This window comes from Eleginops maclovinus, chromosome 4 (assembly GCF_036324505.1).
Source record: "Eleginops maclovinus isolate JMC-PN-2008 ecotype Puerto Natales chromosome 4, JC_Emac_rtc_rv5, whole genome shotgun sequence".
In the NCBI taxonomy this organism is placed as follows: Eukaryota; Metazoa; Chordata; class Actinopteri; order Perciformes; family Eleginopidae; genus Eleginops; species Eleginops maclovinus.
Window position 1 is genome coordinate 5,141,508 of NC_086352.1, and position 13,282 is coordinate 5,154,789.

At 42.1% G+C, this 13,282-nt stretch overlaps 1 protein-coding gene across 1 annotated transcript; it reads right to left on the reverse strand.

The window, feature by feature from the left end:
• Positions 1-10,060: 10,060 nt before the first annotated feature.
• Positions 10,061-13,251, reverse strand: gtf2a2 (general transcription factor IIA, 2). The gene is made up of 4 exons (XM_063882299.1): positions 13,037-13,251; positions 10,773-10,877; positions 10,502-10,659; positions 10,061-10,340 (listed from the first exon to the last, which is right to left on the reverse strand). Coding segments are annotated over exons 1-4 (336 nt in total). The 5' UTR covers positions 13,109-13,251; the 3' UTR covers positions 10,061-10,339.
• Between the last annotated feature and the right edge of the window lie 31 nt (positions 13,252-13,282).

The window sequence follows — 13,282 nt, forward strand, 5'->3', positions numbered from 1 at the left end:
CAAGACCTGAGTACTTCTACTTTACTCAAGTACAAGACCTGAGTACTTCTACTTTACTCAAGTACAAGATCTGAGTACTTCTACTTTACTCAAGTACAAGATCTGAGTACTTTTACTTTTACTCAAGTACAAGATCTGAGTACTTCTACTTTACTCAAGAACAAGACCTGAGTACTTCTACTTTACTCAAGTACAAGACCTGAGTACTTCTACTTTACTCAAGTACAAGATCTGAGTACTTCTACTTTACTCAAGTACAAGACCTGAGTACTTCTACTTTACTCAAGTACAAGACCTGAGTACTTCTACTTTACTCAAGTACAAGACCTGAGTACTTCTGCTTTACTCAAGTACAAGACCTGAGTACTTCTACTTTACTCAAGTACAAGACCTGAGTACTTCTACTTTACTCAAGTACAAGATCTGAGTACTTCTACTTTACTCAAGTACAAGACCTGAGTACTTCTACTTTACTCAAGTACAAGACCTGAGTACTTCTACTTTACTCAAGTACAAGACCTGAGTACTTCTACTTTTACTCAAGTACAAGACCTGAGTACTTCTACTTTACTCAAGTACAAGACCTGAGTACTTCTACTTTACTCAAAATAAATGTGTTTATTCTTCCCTTTTTTCCTCGGGCCAGATCTTTGCAGCAGAACTTTATTCCCCTCGCTGCGACTGGACAAATCAAAGCTGCCTAATAAATAAGGACGTAATTATGAGCAGATTAGCGTGTGATTTTGTTTTGATATTAACTCTGATTTAAAAGCAGCGCCGCTCCCTGATAATTAAATCAAATCCTCTTCAAACATCTCAACCCTCGGCGTCGGATTGGGAGAAACTCATCGTGTTTTCAGAGCTTAACTTTCAATTAATTCAGAGAAACTTGAAGGAAAGTGCGTCAGGAAACAAACTGAGCCTCTAATCCGTCCATCACCGAGCAAAATCCCGCTTCTTTTACAGACCCTGAATGCAGCACGGCTCACAGCTTACCGACTCGTTGGCTCTGATTAAAAGTTTAGAAAGATATCTTCAGTTTCTCCTCAGGACCTCAGAGGAAACAGCTGTCCGACCGGGATCAGAGTGTAGAGCTCCGATATCTCTTGTTTAGCTCCTGAAACTCTGGGAGAAATGTTCAATATGTTGGGCTTTCAGTCGCAGAGGTTCAAGGGAAACTGTGAATTGCAAAAAAGCAAAGTACATTGGGACTCATGAGTCGTTTTAAAGCTCTTCTCTGCAGAAAGCAAAGCTGGCAGCAGACGGATCTACTTTCAGGAAATGATCCCAAGAACTATTTTCAGAAGAGTCTTTTCAGTGAGAAGGCTGAGCATATCAATATGTGTATCACATGCCAAGTAAAGCATCACATTCTCCCAATGCAGGAAACTGAGCCACCTTGAGTTTACATCTCCTGTAGTGTGTTCTATAGGTTTTAGTGCATGTAAATGGTCTCTAGAGGCCAGAATCCAGAGGGAGTTTCTCAAAATATCATTTCATGGTACAAGTTCAAATAAATAAGTAAGAACATGACCACACTGTACTACTTCCCAAATCTTTCAAAATGATTTCTTTTTTGAACAATTATTGAAGTGCAAACGTGATGAAACCCCCCACTTCTTCCTGCAGGTCTTTCATTTCAAACCGCTAAAGATTCAAGGCTTTATAATCACAGCAGCTACAGAGGAGTCAGTCCCAGGTTCCTCCAACAATGCAAATATAGAAACTCAAACAAATACAAACAGTGAAAGAAGTAACGGAATAAAAACAAAGAGAGAACTTTGCAAACTGAAAACACAAATAAATGAAAGTAGTGCAGGAAGAGTCTCTGCATAGGAAACATCACAGAGGACAGCAGATGGAGGCCCTTCACAGAGCTCAGGGGTTCAGTGGGAGGAACTGTCTCTGGATGGATGAGACTGAAGAGATGAGAACACTTGTATAAAGCAGCTCTTTATCTCTGATTGAGTGTTTATCTTACATGTGAAGCTGTTTGATTTAACTTCAGAGCGTCAGTCCATCAGCAGCTGGAGTTTACCGTGCAGAATGAAGAGTGGACACTTTTGTCCCCATCACTCTCCTGCTTACAGCCCGATGCATCCCTGCAGCACAGTGAGAGCGGGAGGAAGCAGAATCAAGATGAATGCAGAGCGCCGACGCTTCATCTTAACACGGTGTCTTATGATTTCTTATCATCAGTTTCCCTGACAGTGATGGAGCAGCCCCCCCCACCCCTGTATAAAAGTAACCTTCTTTCCATAATAATGGCCATTCGTCACTTCTTTAACTGTCACAGGAGCACAGAGGGATCCAACACGATCTGCTGACAGTACTGCCGTGATGCGTTCAGGGAGAGAGGGACCGCACGGGCCCTGTGGTGGTTAAATAAGAAGGGGAGGAAGACCTCCATTATCCTGCAGAGACACGACACGGAGGAGGAGAGTCTGCAGGTGCACAACTTTATTCTAAACTCTGGAGCCGTGGTGCGTTCACTGACCCTCTACTTTGACTTTCAGCTCTTTATTGGATGCAATCCTTTATAGTCGCACTTCTTTAAGGTTTTGAAAATAGTGAAAATGTCCAAAGCCTTTACCAGAGTCCAGATATCTTCACATATCTGACTTAATATCACGTGGGACAAAGAAAGCCTTACATGCTCACCGTGTAGAAGCTGAATGAAACATCATTTAAAGAACTAGATTAATGCTGATTATTTTCCTGTCGTTCAACTAATCGATTTGTTGTTAAAGTACATAACAATATATATATTATGTTTAGAAAATCCACTCTTCAAAGTGTTTCCCCTGCAGAATAAAACAAGACATTTAAAGACATTTGTTGGGAAGTTATTCGATAATTTCTGAATGTTTTTACACCGAAAGCTAAAAATGGAAATAATCTGCAGACTAAATTATGATTAGAATACCACATTTACACCGTCACTTATTTTCTTCTCATTAAAAGACATATTTTAAAGACTGAGGTCAACTGTGGGTCAAAGCAAAACACCTTTTAGTGATTATTGAGGTAAATAAAAACATACACAGAGACTCTTTAAAGCTCATAGCACTGTCTGCAGGAATGAGACGGACCAGCTTCATGTTCATTGTGTGTGTGTGTGTGTGTGTGTGTGTGTGTGTGTGTGTGTGTGTGTGTGTGTGTGTGTGTGTGTGTGTGTGTGTGTGTGTGTGTGTGTGTGTGTGTTTAATGAAGGCCTCTGTGTGGCTGACATTTGGTCGATACAGTATTGGCGTTCCAGTTAAGCCGACAAACGAGCAGATTATTGCGTGTCCTCCCGTCCGTGAATGCACCGTTTACAGTCGTCCATCTCTCTCTCACACACACACACACACACACACACACACACACACACACACACACACACACACACACACACACACACACACACACACACACACACACACACACACACACACACACACACACACACACACACACACACACACACACACACACACACACACACAAACCTAGTGGCTGACTGTGGTACTGCAACACAACTCTAACAGAAATAATCAACCCATTCTTCCAGACCCAAGTCCCAGACCTGGACCACCAAAAACACATTTAGAACACCGTTGACCTCCAGAGCAGGAAACAGGATGAGATGCTGAGTTTGGACTTTCCCTTCCATATTGCAATTTTGGGAAATTGTGCAACATTAATTGTGCTCGTTAATGAAAGAAGTGGTCACGGTTCACGGTAACATTTCTGAGACGGATGCGATCCACAAAGCTGTCTGCAGCCTCTCAGTGTCCTCTGTAACGCTGCGTCTCTGTCACCGATCAGACGCTTCCTGTCCCTCGGGTCTCGTGGGTGTTTGTGTCTCAGATAAAGACGGATGTTTCGGGTCGGACGTTGTGTCTGCAGCAGAACACAGTTCAATGAGAGCATCGCTCAGCAGGACGGGCGTGACGGGGGCCGGCCTCACACCTGAGCGCCGCCTCGTTCACCTGAGAGACATTTACACACCGAGAGCAGAGGAACGCTCGGGTTCAGGTTCTCAGAAATCAGGAGGTCGCTACAGACATTTACTCAGAGATCTGTGGAGTGTGAAATGAACTCTGAATGATCATCAGCAAACTGAATGTTGACGGGCCTGAAACATGACATTTAGCTGTGTGTTGTAAACATCCATCCTCTTCCTCAAACCCTGTCTTGACTCAACATTGAAAAAGGACAGCTGTTATGTTTTAGAGTGTGGTGTTAGGTTCTTTTATGTATGTTTTACTACAGTAGTTTTAGTAACACCTTAAAAAACAATACCATTTCAAGTTTCTGCAGAATAAAGAATATTTCCAGTGCTTTACTCTGCTGTCAAACTGCCTTTCTGTAAGGGATGAATAAAGCCTGCTCCCGCTGCGAATACCGGATTACTGTCACTGCTGTACCTTACCGTACTGTCAGATTTTGAGGGACGTAAAGGCTTCAACTTCTGGTTAATAAGCTGCAACATCAGTAACCAGAAGCTATTAGCAGGTCACTTAGTGGTTAGCACTTTGACAAATCACTTAGCAGGTTAGCATATAGCAAGTAGCAGGCAAATGAACGGGAGCTATGAAGGTGGATAAGCAGCATAGTTAACAGTGGGGTTAATTAGCAGTTAGCATGTCAGTTAGCAGCAGGAACGTTACTAAATTGATAGCATCCGTGTGAGCAGTTTGTGTATTGGGGTCATTAGCAGCTCATTTAGGGTCCCAGTTAGCAGGTTAATAAGCAGTTAGCAGGGGGCTCATTGGGTTAGTTAGTTGATTTAGCATCTCAGCAGGCCATTCAGGAACTCTGGTAGCAGGTTATTAAGCAGTTAGCAGGTCAGTTGTTTCCTTTCCTCAGTTGACTTTATTTTGAAGGTGAGTTGATGCTCTTCATCATCACTGCAGTTCTTCATCTTTTCTTCAAACATTTTTCCTTGTTTAAATTGTCGGACATTTTTTCTCCCTGCCTGCGAACTCTTAACGTTCAAAATGTGATTTAATTTGAGCTGAATAATGATTTCAGTGACGGAGGAGATTAATTCCTCCGCTGCTCCTTCATTAGTCTTCAGGACGTTTAACTTGAACTCGGAGGATTAACACTCGCTGTGATGGATGCTCGGGATTATCTTTATGAAGTACTTTGAGAGGAGGTATCTGGTGTCCTGTATGAGAGAGGCTAAATGTTCTGTTCATCCCTTCATCTGGACCCCTCGAAGCTTCACATACTACGAGTCATTCACCCCTCATTCATGCAGAGCAGCACCACTCACTCACACACATACTCACACACCGTTGGCCAACGGGAGCACCTCAGCGTTCAGTATCTGGCCCGAGGACACATCCACAGTCCCTCACAGAGACGACTGACTGCACCAGAGAGCGTAGCTGAAGATAAAGTCAGTATGCGTTAGCTGACCAACACTCAGAGAGGAATACAGAGAGTGCTTTACATCTGGGAGGATGTGTACACCTCTCATCACGTCACTCAAAGAAAAGCTCATGATAGGTTGAATTATGGACTGTATTCAAACACTAAAGGTGGCTCGATGCCCCTTTATGCATTCCTCCTGATTGATATTAAGGGACGAATGAAGGTATTCTGATCCAGATTTCTCAGGAAGGCATTAATCCTTGAATGTAAAAAACGTGACTTTTATTTTCCTACTAAGGATCATCTATACCGTGACTGTGTGTGTGTGTGTGTGTGTGTGTGTGTGTGTGTGTGTGTGTGTGTCTCCCATCCATCATGTTTTTAAGTTTAAACTTCCTCAAGGTCGCAGGATTTAATTACCTCTCAGCTCTTACACATTTAAAAAGCTTGATTGGATAATTCATTTTTTCTGTGACAGTGTCTAATCCTTAACGTCCTCTCAGATCTTTGTGGGGAAAAATAATTAATATCCGGCAAGAAATCTAAACAACAGAACGGCAATATTGACTCGTCATGTCGTCATGATTACGTCTCAGTTTTTCCAGACACAGTAACATGTCTGCTGGATGTTTAACTTCGCATTAGCGGGATAATTAATATACTGTGGTAATTAATTCCCCTGATTACAGCGCAGTGTTTGCAGAGGGAGATCAGAGAGCTGCAGGATTAAAGGACTAATCCACCAGAATCACCCAGAATACACCCCGTCCGTCTGTCTTCTTCTGAGGAAATATTTAAAGTTTGTCCTCGGTAAACACACCAAAGACAACATCAAACCTCACACACACACACACACACACACACACACACACACACACACACACACACACACACACACACACACACACACACACACACACACACACACACACACACACACACACACACACACAGAAATATTCAGAGGTATAAAGCTGCTTCCCTTACGCACAAAAAACCCAAACATCTGGCTTTGTCTGAAAAAAATAAAGGTGTATTTCCAGGAGAAGGTGTTGCATTATATTTGCAGCAGGTCTGTGTTACACAATGACACACACACACACACACACACACACACACACACACACACACACACACACACACACACACACATACACACACTTTGTAAATCTCCAAATTAAATCCACAAACAGATAATTACTCGAGTCAACGAGAACAATTAATAAGGAGCGGCCTCCGAGGACCGATCTGCATATTTAATGAGCTCATTAGCATAACAGAGAGCAGCCTGTATTAGTCAGCTAATACACACACACACACACACACACACACACACACACACACACACACACAATTAATCACACCTGTATATCTTGGCCATTTCTCAAGCACGTTCCCGTGTGTTTGAAGAGTCCTCTCCTGTTGAAACCAGAGCCCAGTCTGCCCTGATGGTTAGCTGTTGTGATTGGTCAACCTGCTCAGAGATGTCCCGCCCCCTTAGCCTATCACGTGCAATGTGTTGGAGCGCTAGCCAATAGAATCGCGAGTGTTTCATAGGCATGTCACAATGTTCCAGAAGTAAACAAAGGAGTCCAATGGAGGCGTTTGGAGACCATTTACCTGCACTACAGAACACACTAGAGGGGAGGAAGCACCCCAAACAGCGGAATAGGGCCCCTTTAAAGATAAAGACCCTCAGCTTTGTCAAATGACCCGGTGAGCTTCCATAAAGGAGGAGGCGGCTTCAGAGTGACAGACGGATGTCTGCTGACGTACCCCACCGGTCAGAGGTCATTACCCCGCTGACTGATGGGAAACAGGACGAAGGTTAAACTGATCTGTGGTCTGATTGTTTGCATGATGGGGAAGAACGACGAGGGGGGTTCAGGTGAAGCTGCGACTCCTCACTGCTCTCTAAATAAAAGCACTCGTGATTTTTTTGTCATCTGAACTTAACTCACACAGCTGAATAACACCAGAGTGAAACTCAGAAGCTGAAGCGATTCACAGAAACACGTGCCAACTATTTTGAGAAGTGTTCAAGTCATTTCTCCCGCAGCAATGACTAACATTATTACTATTAATAATACATTTGATTTGATTTGCACACTTTCAAAACAACGTCTTCTCAAGGTGCTTCACAAGTCAGCTGAAAATGATCTATGAAACACATGAAAAAAGCAGGACAAACAAAACCAGGGAGCTTAGTTTAAAAACAGAGCACACCATGTAGAAAAGGAAACCAGGACAGTGAATGAAACGCGGTGCCGATCAGGAGGGTCTTAAAGCTTTCCTTAAAAACCCAGACCGACGCAGAGCTGATCCCACAGACCCGGGGAGGGGAAAGCACGCTCTCCCAGTCCGGGGAACCGCAAGGAGACTGGACGTATACTTTTCAGACTGAATTTTCTCCACTGGTCACTTCACATGGAAATATTTCAGAGAATTACCAAATACATCTGAACCAGGTTTACAGAGGTCTTCAGACAGGGATGGAAAAAGTACCAGACCATTTGAACTCCAGTAACGGGAAAACTAGGCTACTGGTGTAAAGATGCACGACAGATAAAGTAGTAGGCCTAATGGTAACTGCCTTTGAGCAGGACTCTAAACCTAAGGAGGATATTTGTTTTCAACGCTATATCTTTTTGAATCTACACAGCGCTCCACTTTACATCCCAAAGCTGCACATGTTGAATGTCTAAACTATTTCTGCCATACGTTACTGTACTTTGTGTATTCCTCTATATTCTTCTTTAAATACATACTGGTCCGGTGGTTGTTCCTCTTCTTACAGTTTCATATATCTTACTGTGTTCATCCATAATCCTGTTTCTGAAATAATGAAACTGTTAACATCAAAAAGAGACAAACAAAACAAACAAAGCTCCAAAATAAGTTGAATTAACTTCTCACTGTGAACACAAACAAACCAACAACACACCCACGCTGCAGCGCGGGCACCGAGGCCTCCATCTGACCATCAAACACAACCAGCCTCCTCAGAGCAGATCACCGGTAAAACCCAAAACAGACCATAATACACACAAAACAGACCATAATACACACAATACAGACCATAATACACACGATACAGACCATAATACACACAATACAGACCATAACACACACAATACAGACCATAATACACACAATACAGACCATAATACACACGATACAGACCATAATACACACAATACAGACCATAACACACACAATACAGACCATAACACACACAACACAGACCATAATAAACACAGCAGGTGAAACAAGCATTTTAAAGCAACATAAATTCAATGTATCCACACTTCAATTCATCAGCAGAAAACGATGGACAGAACAGATGAAGAAACACACACACACACACACACACACACACACACACACACACACACACACACACACACACACACACACACACACACACACACACACACACACACACACACACACACTCCACAGTGTTATTGAACAGACCTGTGCGGACGAGCCTCGTGCACTGTGACGTCATCCTTCACGTAACTCCTGCAGCATAATGTCCCGCCCTCTCTGTACGTTCAGGGTGAGTGATCACGGACTGCAGGGAAAGCCAGGTTAGCATTAGCATGTTAGCCACACCCTGCACACACCTGTTGAGGTGGATTCATCAGGGGTGCGTTTGATTTCTCTCAATTTAGATGTTTATTGGAAACCAAGGATTTAGGGCAATATCGCCCCCTACTGGAGAGGAGTGTGAGGCACAGGCCTCGACTGCCATTCAGACTAAGTGACATTAAAATGATTAAAATATATATACATAAAATGTAAAATACAAAATAAACCAAGAATTAAATAATGAAAACAAAAAACTACAACAAATAAATGCATAAATAATTAACAAACAAAAACGTTTCTTATTAATAAACTCAAAGTTTAAATGTTTCCAGGTCAATAGATTCTTAGGATTCAAAACTCCAAGCCCACACTTCAGTATTTATTTAATTTAGATGGACAATGCACATTAGTTACCAAGAGCACTCGATCTTTAGAGGGGTGCGCTTGATTTGGGTAACTTTGCATTTTAGCAGAAGAAAAGGCTGAGGAGGAAGAATGACATTTGAATATTTTGCTACCATCTACTGGACTCACTAAGAAACGTCCCCACTTCATTAATGACATTTAGACCATTATTGTTACCATTACAACTTCAACCAAAACATGGTAGGAAATAACAGAAGGGAGGGCGGGACGAGTACAGGAAATCTGACGTTAATATTTCGCTGTCATCTACCGGTAAATGGAGACTACAGGTGTCACCAGGAAACTCCCCCACTTCATTTTTGACAACACAATTATTTTTACACTGCAAGTTCAGAAAATCTGAGAATGCTGACTTTTCTGAAAATTCACTTTCATTCTTAAAATCTGGATTTTCTTTCGGAAATCTTATAATTCTGACTTTTCCTGAAAATGTAGAATTTTTTTGCTACCTCAATTTTTCCCCCGAAAATCTCCTAATTCAGACTATTTTCTGAAATGTCTTCTTTTTTTCTTTTCTGAAAATCCAAAATTCTAACTTTTTCTGGATTTTTTTGAAAAAAAAAGAAAATCCAGAACATTTCATAATTTGGACTTCTCTGAAAATGTAAGAATTCTGATAACGTGTATTGTCATCTTTACCCCCCCCCCCCAGCAGAGGAACAGACGACAGACCTTTGTGTTTTAAATAAAGTTTTTATTACAGATGATCCAGCTCAGTAATAACAGCCAACTGAAAACAAACTCCTGTCAACTGAAGATAATAAAAAAAATACTGCAGGTACAGTGACTGGTCCACTCTGAGACACACACACACACACACACACACACACACACACACACACACACACACACACACACACACACACACACACACACACACACACTGTGACTGCTGTAATAAATTATATGTACAGTCCAGGTCCGTCTGCGGCTCCATCACACAGAGAGAGCTTCTGCAGAAAAAAGCAAACACAAAATGAAGGTTAACTTCCGGAAGAAACCGGCAGAGATGATGGCCGCGCTGCTATGACCGTACGCATCACAGAGTTACACCACGTTACCACGCCTGAGGCTCTAAAGACAGACTGAGATCTGAGGGGTTTGAGTCACTGACCATTTGTCGCTCTTGTTCTGCGTGGACTCGCTCTTCCCGTCACAGGCCACGATCTTCACCTTGTCCACCTTCACCAGGTCCGTCACCTCCCTGAACTCCACGTCGTTCAGAACAAACGTCCACACGTTGTCGCAGAACCGGTACGTGTTCAGAGAACCCTGAGGAGGAACACATATTTATTGAGTTCATTATAAGTGTGTCCGTATAGACTTCCTGCTGCAGGATCAGATCTGAGAGTCTGAGTGTCAGGGGTCACAGGAGGAGGACTCACCCTGAAGTTGACTCTGTTGCGGACGCGGTTGGCGAGCGCCGTGTTGATCGCTTTATCGAACTGAAGGAGGACCTGGAGAGCGAGCTGAGGGGTGATCTGCTGAGTCTACACACACACACACACACACATTACTGCATATATACACTCAACAACACTCATACATTCCCTCATAAACATATGAAACTAGTGAAGGCATCTGAAAAGGTGGAGACTATATTCTGAGTGCACTAGATTGAGTGTTTTGTTTGCAGGTATGGAAGGACACTGAGGCCCTTTCTCAATATGCGTTCTTGTCTGTACTCGTGTTCTCGTGTTCTTGTGAAGCGTCATCTCTTGCTGCCCAAGTACTGTCCCAAACCCAAGTTCACTTTCACCAAGAACGGATAAAGTTCCCGGATGTATTCCCGGAAATGTTCTCGGCACGTCCATTTTACCAAGGATGCATCGGATGCTAACTTGTGTTAACTCGGCAGCGAATATATCCCAGCATTCATTTCGGCATTCAAGCGAGGAGCGGAAAATTACTCGACGCCATTGAACAACGGTACGTTTTTACTATTTTCGTATGCTATTTCATCACTACAAATTCACTTTGAGGCGAGAAATCAAGGGTTTAGATTTCAAATATGAGCAGTTTTACGAAAATCGATGGCGAATTCAAAATCTGCTTAAATGTTTTCGGAGTTTAGAAGCTCCACAATTGTGTATTGCGCAATACCAGCAAGTACGCATCGTCTGAAACCGCCAACAGCTCTGTGTGCTCTCTTCTTCCAAGAAAACTCGCAACAACGTTCTTCCAAAGTACACAAGTCCGTTCTTTGCATTCTTGGTATTGAGAAACGCCCTGAATATTAAAGGATGACATTAATCAGTTCCTGTAAAGTGAAGCAGGTTAAGGCAGCAGCTGCTAATGAAACAAAGTGAAGCTTCGTTAAAACAAGGAGTTCTGTCTGCGAGACTCTGCTTCCTTATGTTGTGGTCTTCTCCAACTGAAGTTCAGTTAGTAAAAGTTCCTGTAGGGTCCAGACAACATGAAGTAAATATATTTAGTGTCTTTTCAGAAAAAAATCATTTTGTTTGTTGAAAATTTTAACTTTCTTAACTTTTCTGAAAATCTCAAAATGCTGACTTCTCTTGAAATTCCCAAATTCTGACTTTTTTCACAAAATCTCAAAGTTCAGACCTTTTGAAAATGACTCAATTCTGATTTTTTTTCTTGAAATCTGAACTTTTTTCTCGGAAATACAAAATACTGACTATTTTCAGAAAATTTCAGAAAATTCTAACTTTTTTTCTCAAAACCTCATAATCCGTGTCTGTGGCCCCTTTTATAATCTGAAGCAAACATCAGACCCTGAGCCAGTTCTCATACTGGTTTCTGTTTATAATACGTTCAATAACCTGAATCCTCATGACAACACCATCACATCTGCCTGATAGTACAGAGACCATCAGGAGGAGGGTGGTGAAGTGAAGCTGCTGCTGGTCAACTCATTACACAACTACTAAGAGCCTTCCAACTACATATTGGTATTTAACGTTGTTTCTTATTAGCTAAAGTAGAAACAACTGCAGTATTTTAACCACAAAGACTTAACTTGTGCAGGAGCAAATCAGTGCTGAAGCTAGCTATGCTAAGGCTAGCCCTCTACAAGCTTTATGGAACTATTCCAACACATCAGAAAAGGTGACAAGTGTTCACTCGGGAATTCAGGTGTTTAGAAATGTGTAAAATGATTGGGCTTCTTTAACTTTTGCACCTGTTATTTAATAGTTTGTAAAGTTCCTGTTATTGAGAAAAGCTGAACATACTGGGGACATTTTCAGAGAGCGAGCTTTGTGTTTAAATATGTCGCTAAATAATCAAATCATTCAAATTGAAGACCACATTTTACGTTATCATTCTTATGTACAGACCGACATGGTTTGCTCATTGTAGGTTAAACATATACTGGACAACATCCCAAAATATGTGCTAAACTAAGGGCAAGAAAATGGAAGTGTTGTAGTGTTTACACACCGGAGTTACCGGGAGCCTTTAAACTGAACCTGAGCCTCAAGACTTTAAACAGGGTTCTTTATCTTTTGGTGGAGCTGATGAAGAGTGGTGACTGGTTCTTATCTTTATTCTATAATTCATTTGAATATGTGTGGATGATATGTTTTCTTTTTAGCTGCGAAGCAAAGCTGAATGCATTTATCGTGATGCTAACTGAGGCTATCTGTGAGCTAACAGTCGCGCTAATAAATGAGGTTATCTTCACCTGAATGAGCTCGTCCAGACTCTCCTGAAGACTGTTTCCCAGAGTGGTGTTTCTGTACAGCTGGTACGCCATGATGGAGCTGATATATGACAAGAAATAACTTCAGTAAACTATCGCTCAAACACACAGAGCTAACGGAGCTAGCGGCGCTAACAGCTTCCCTCCACAACAAGCGAGCAGGGAGAAGACTTCCGGTTATTTCAAAATAAAAGCGAACCGAGTAATGGATGCTTATTCTGAGTCAGA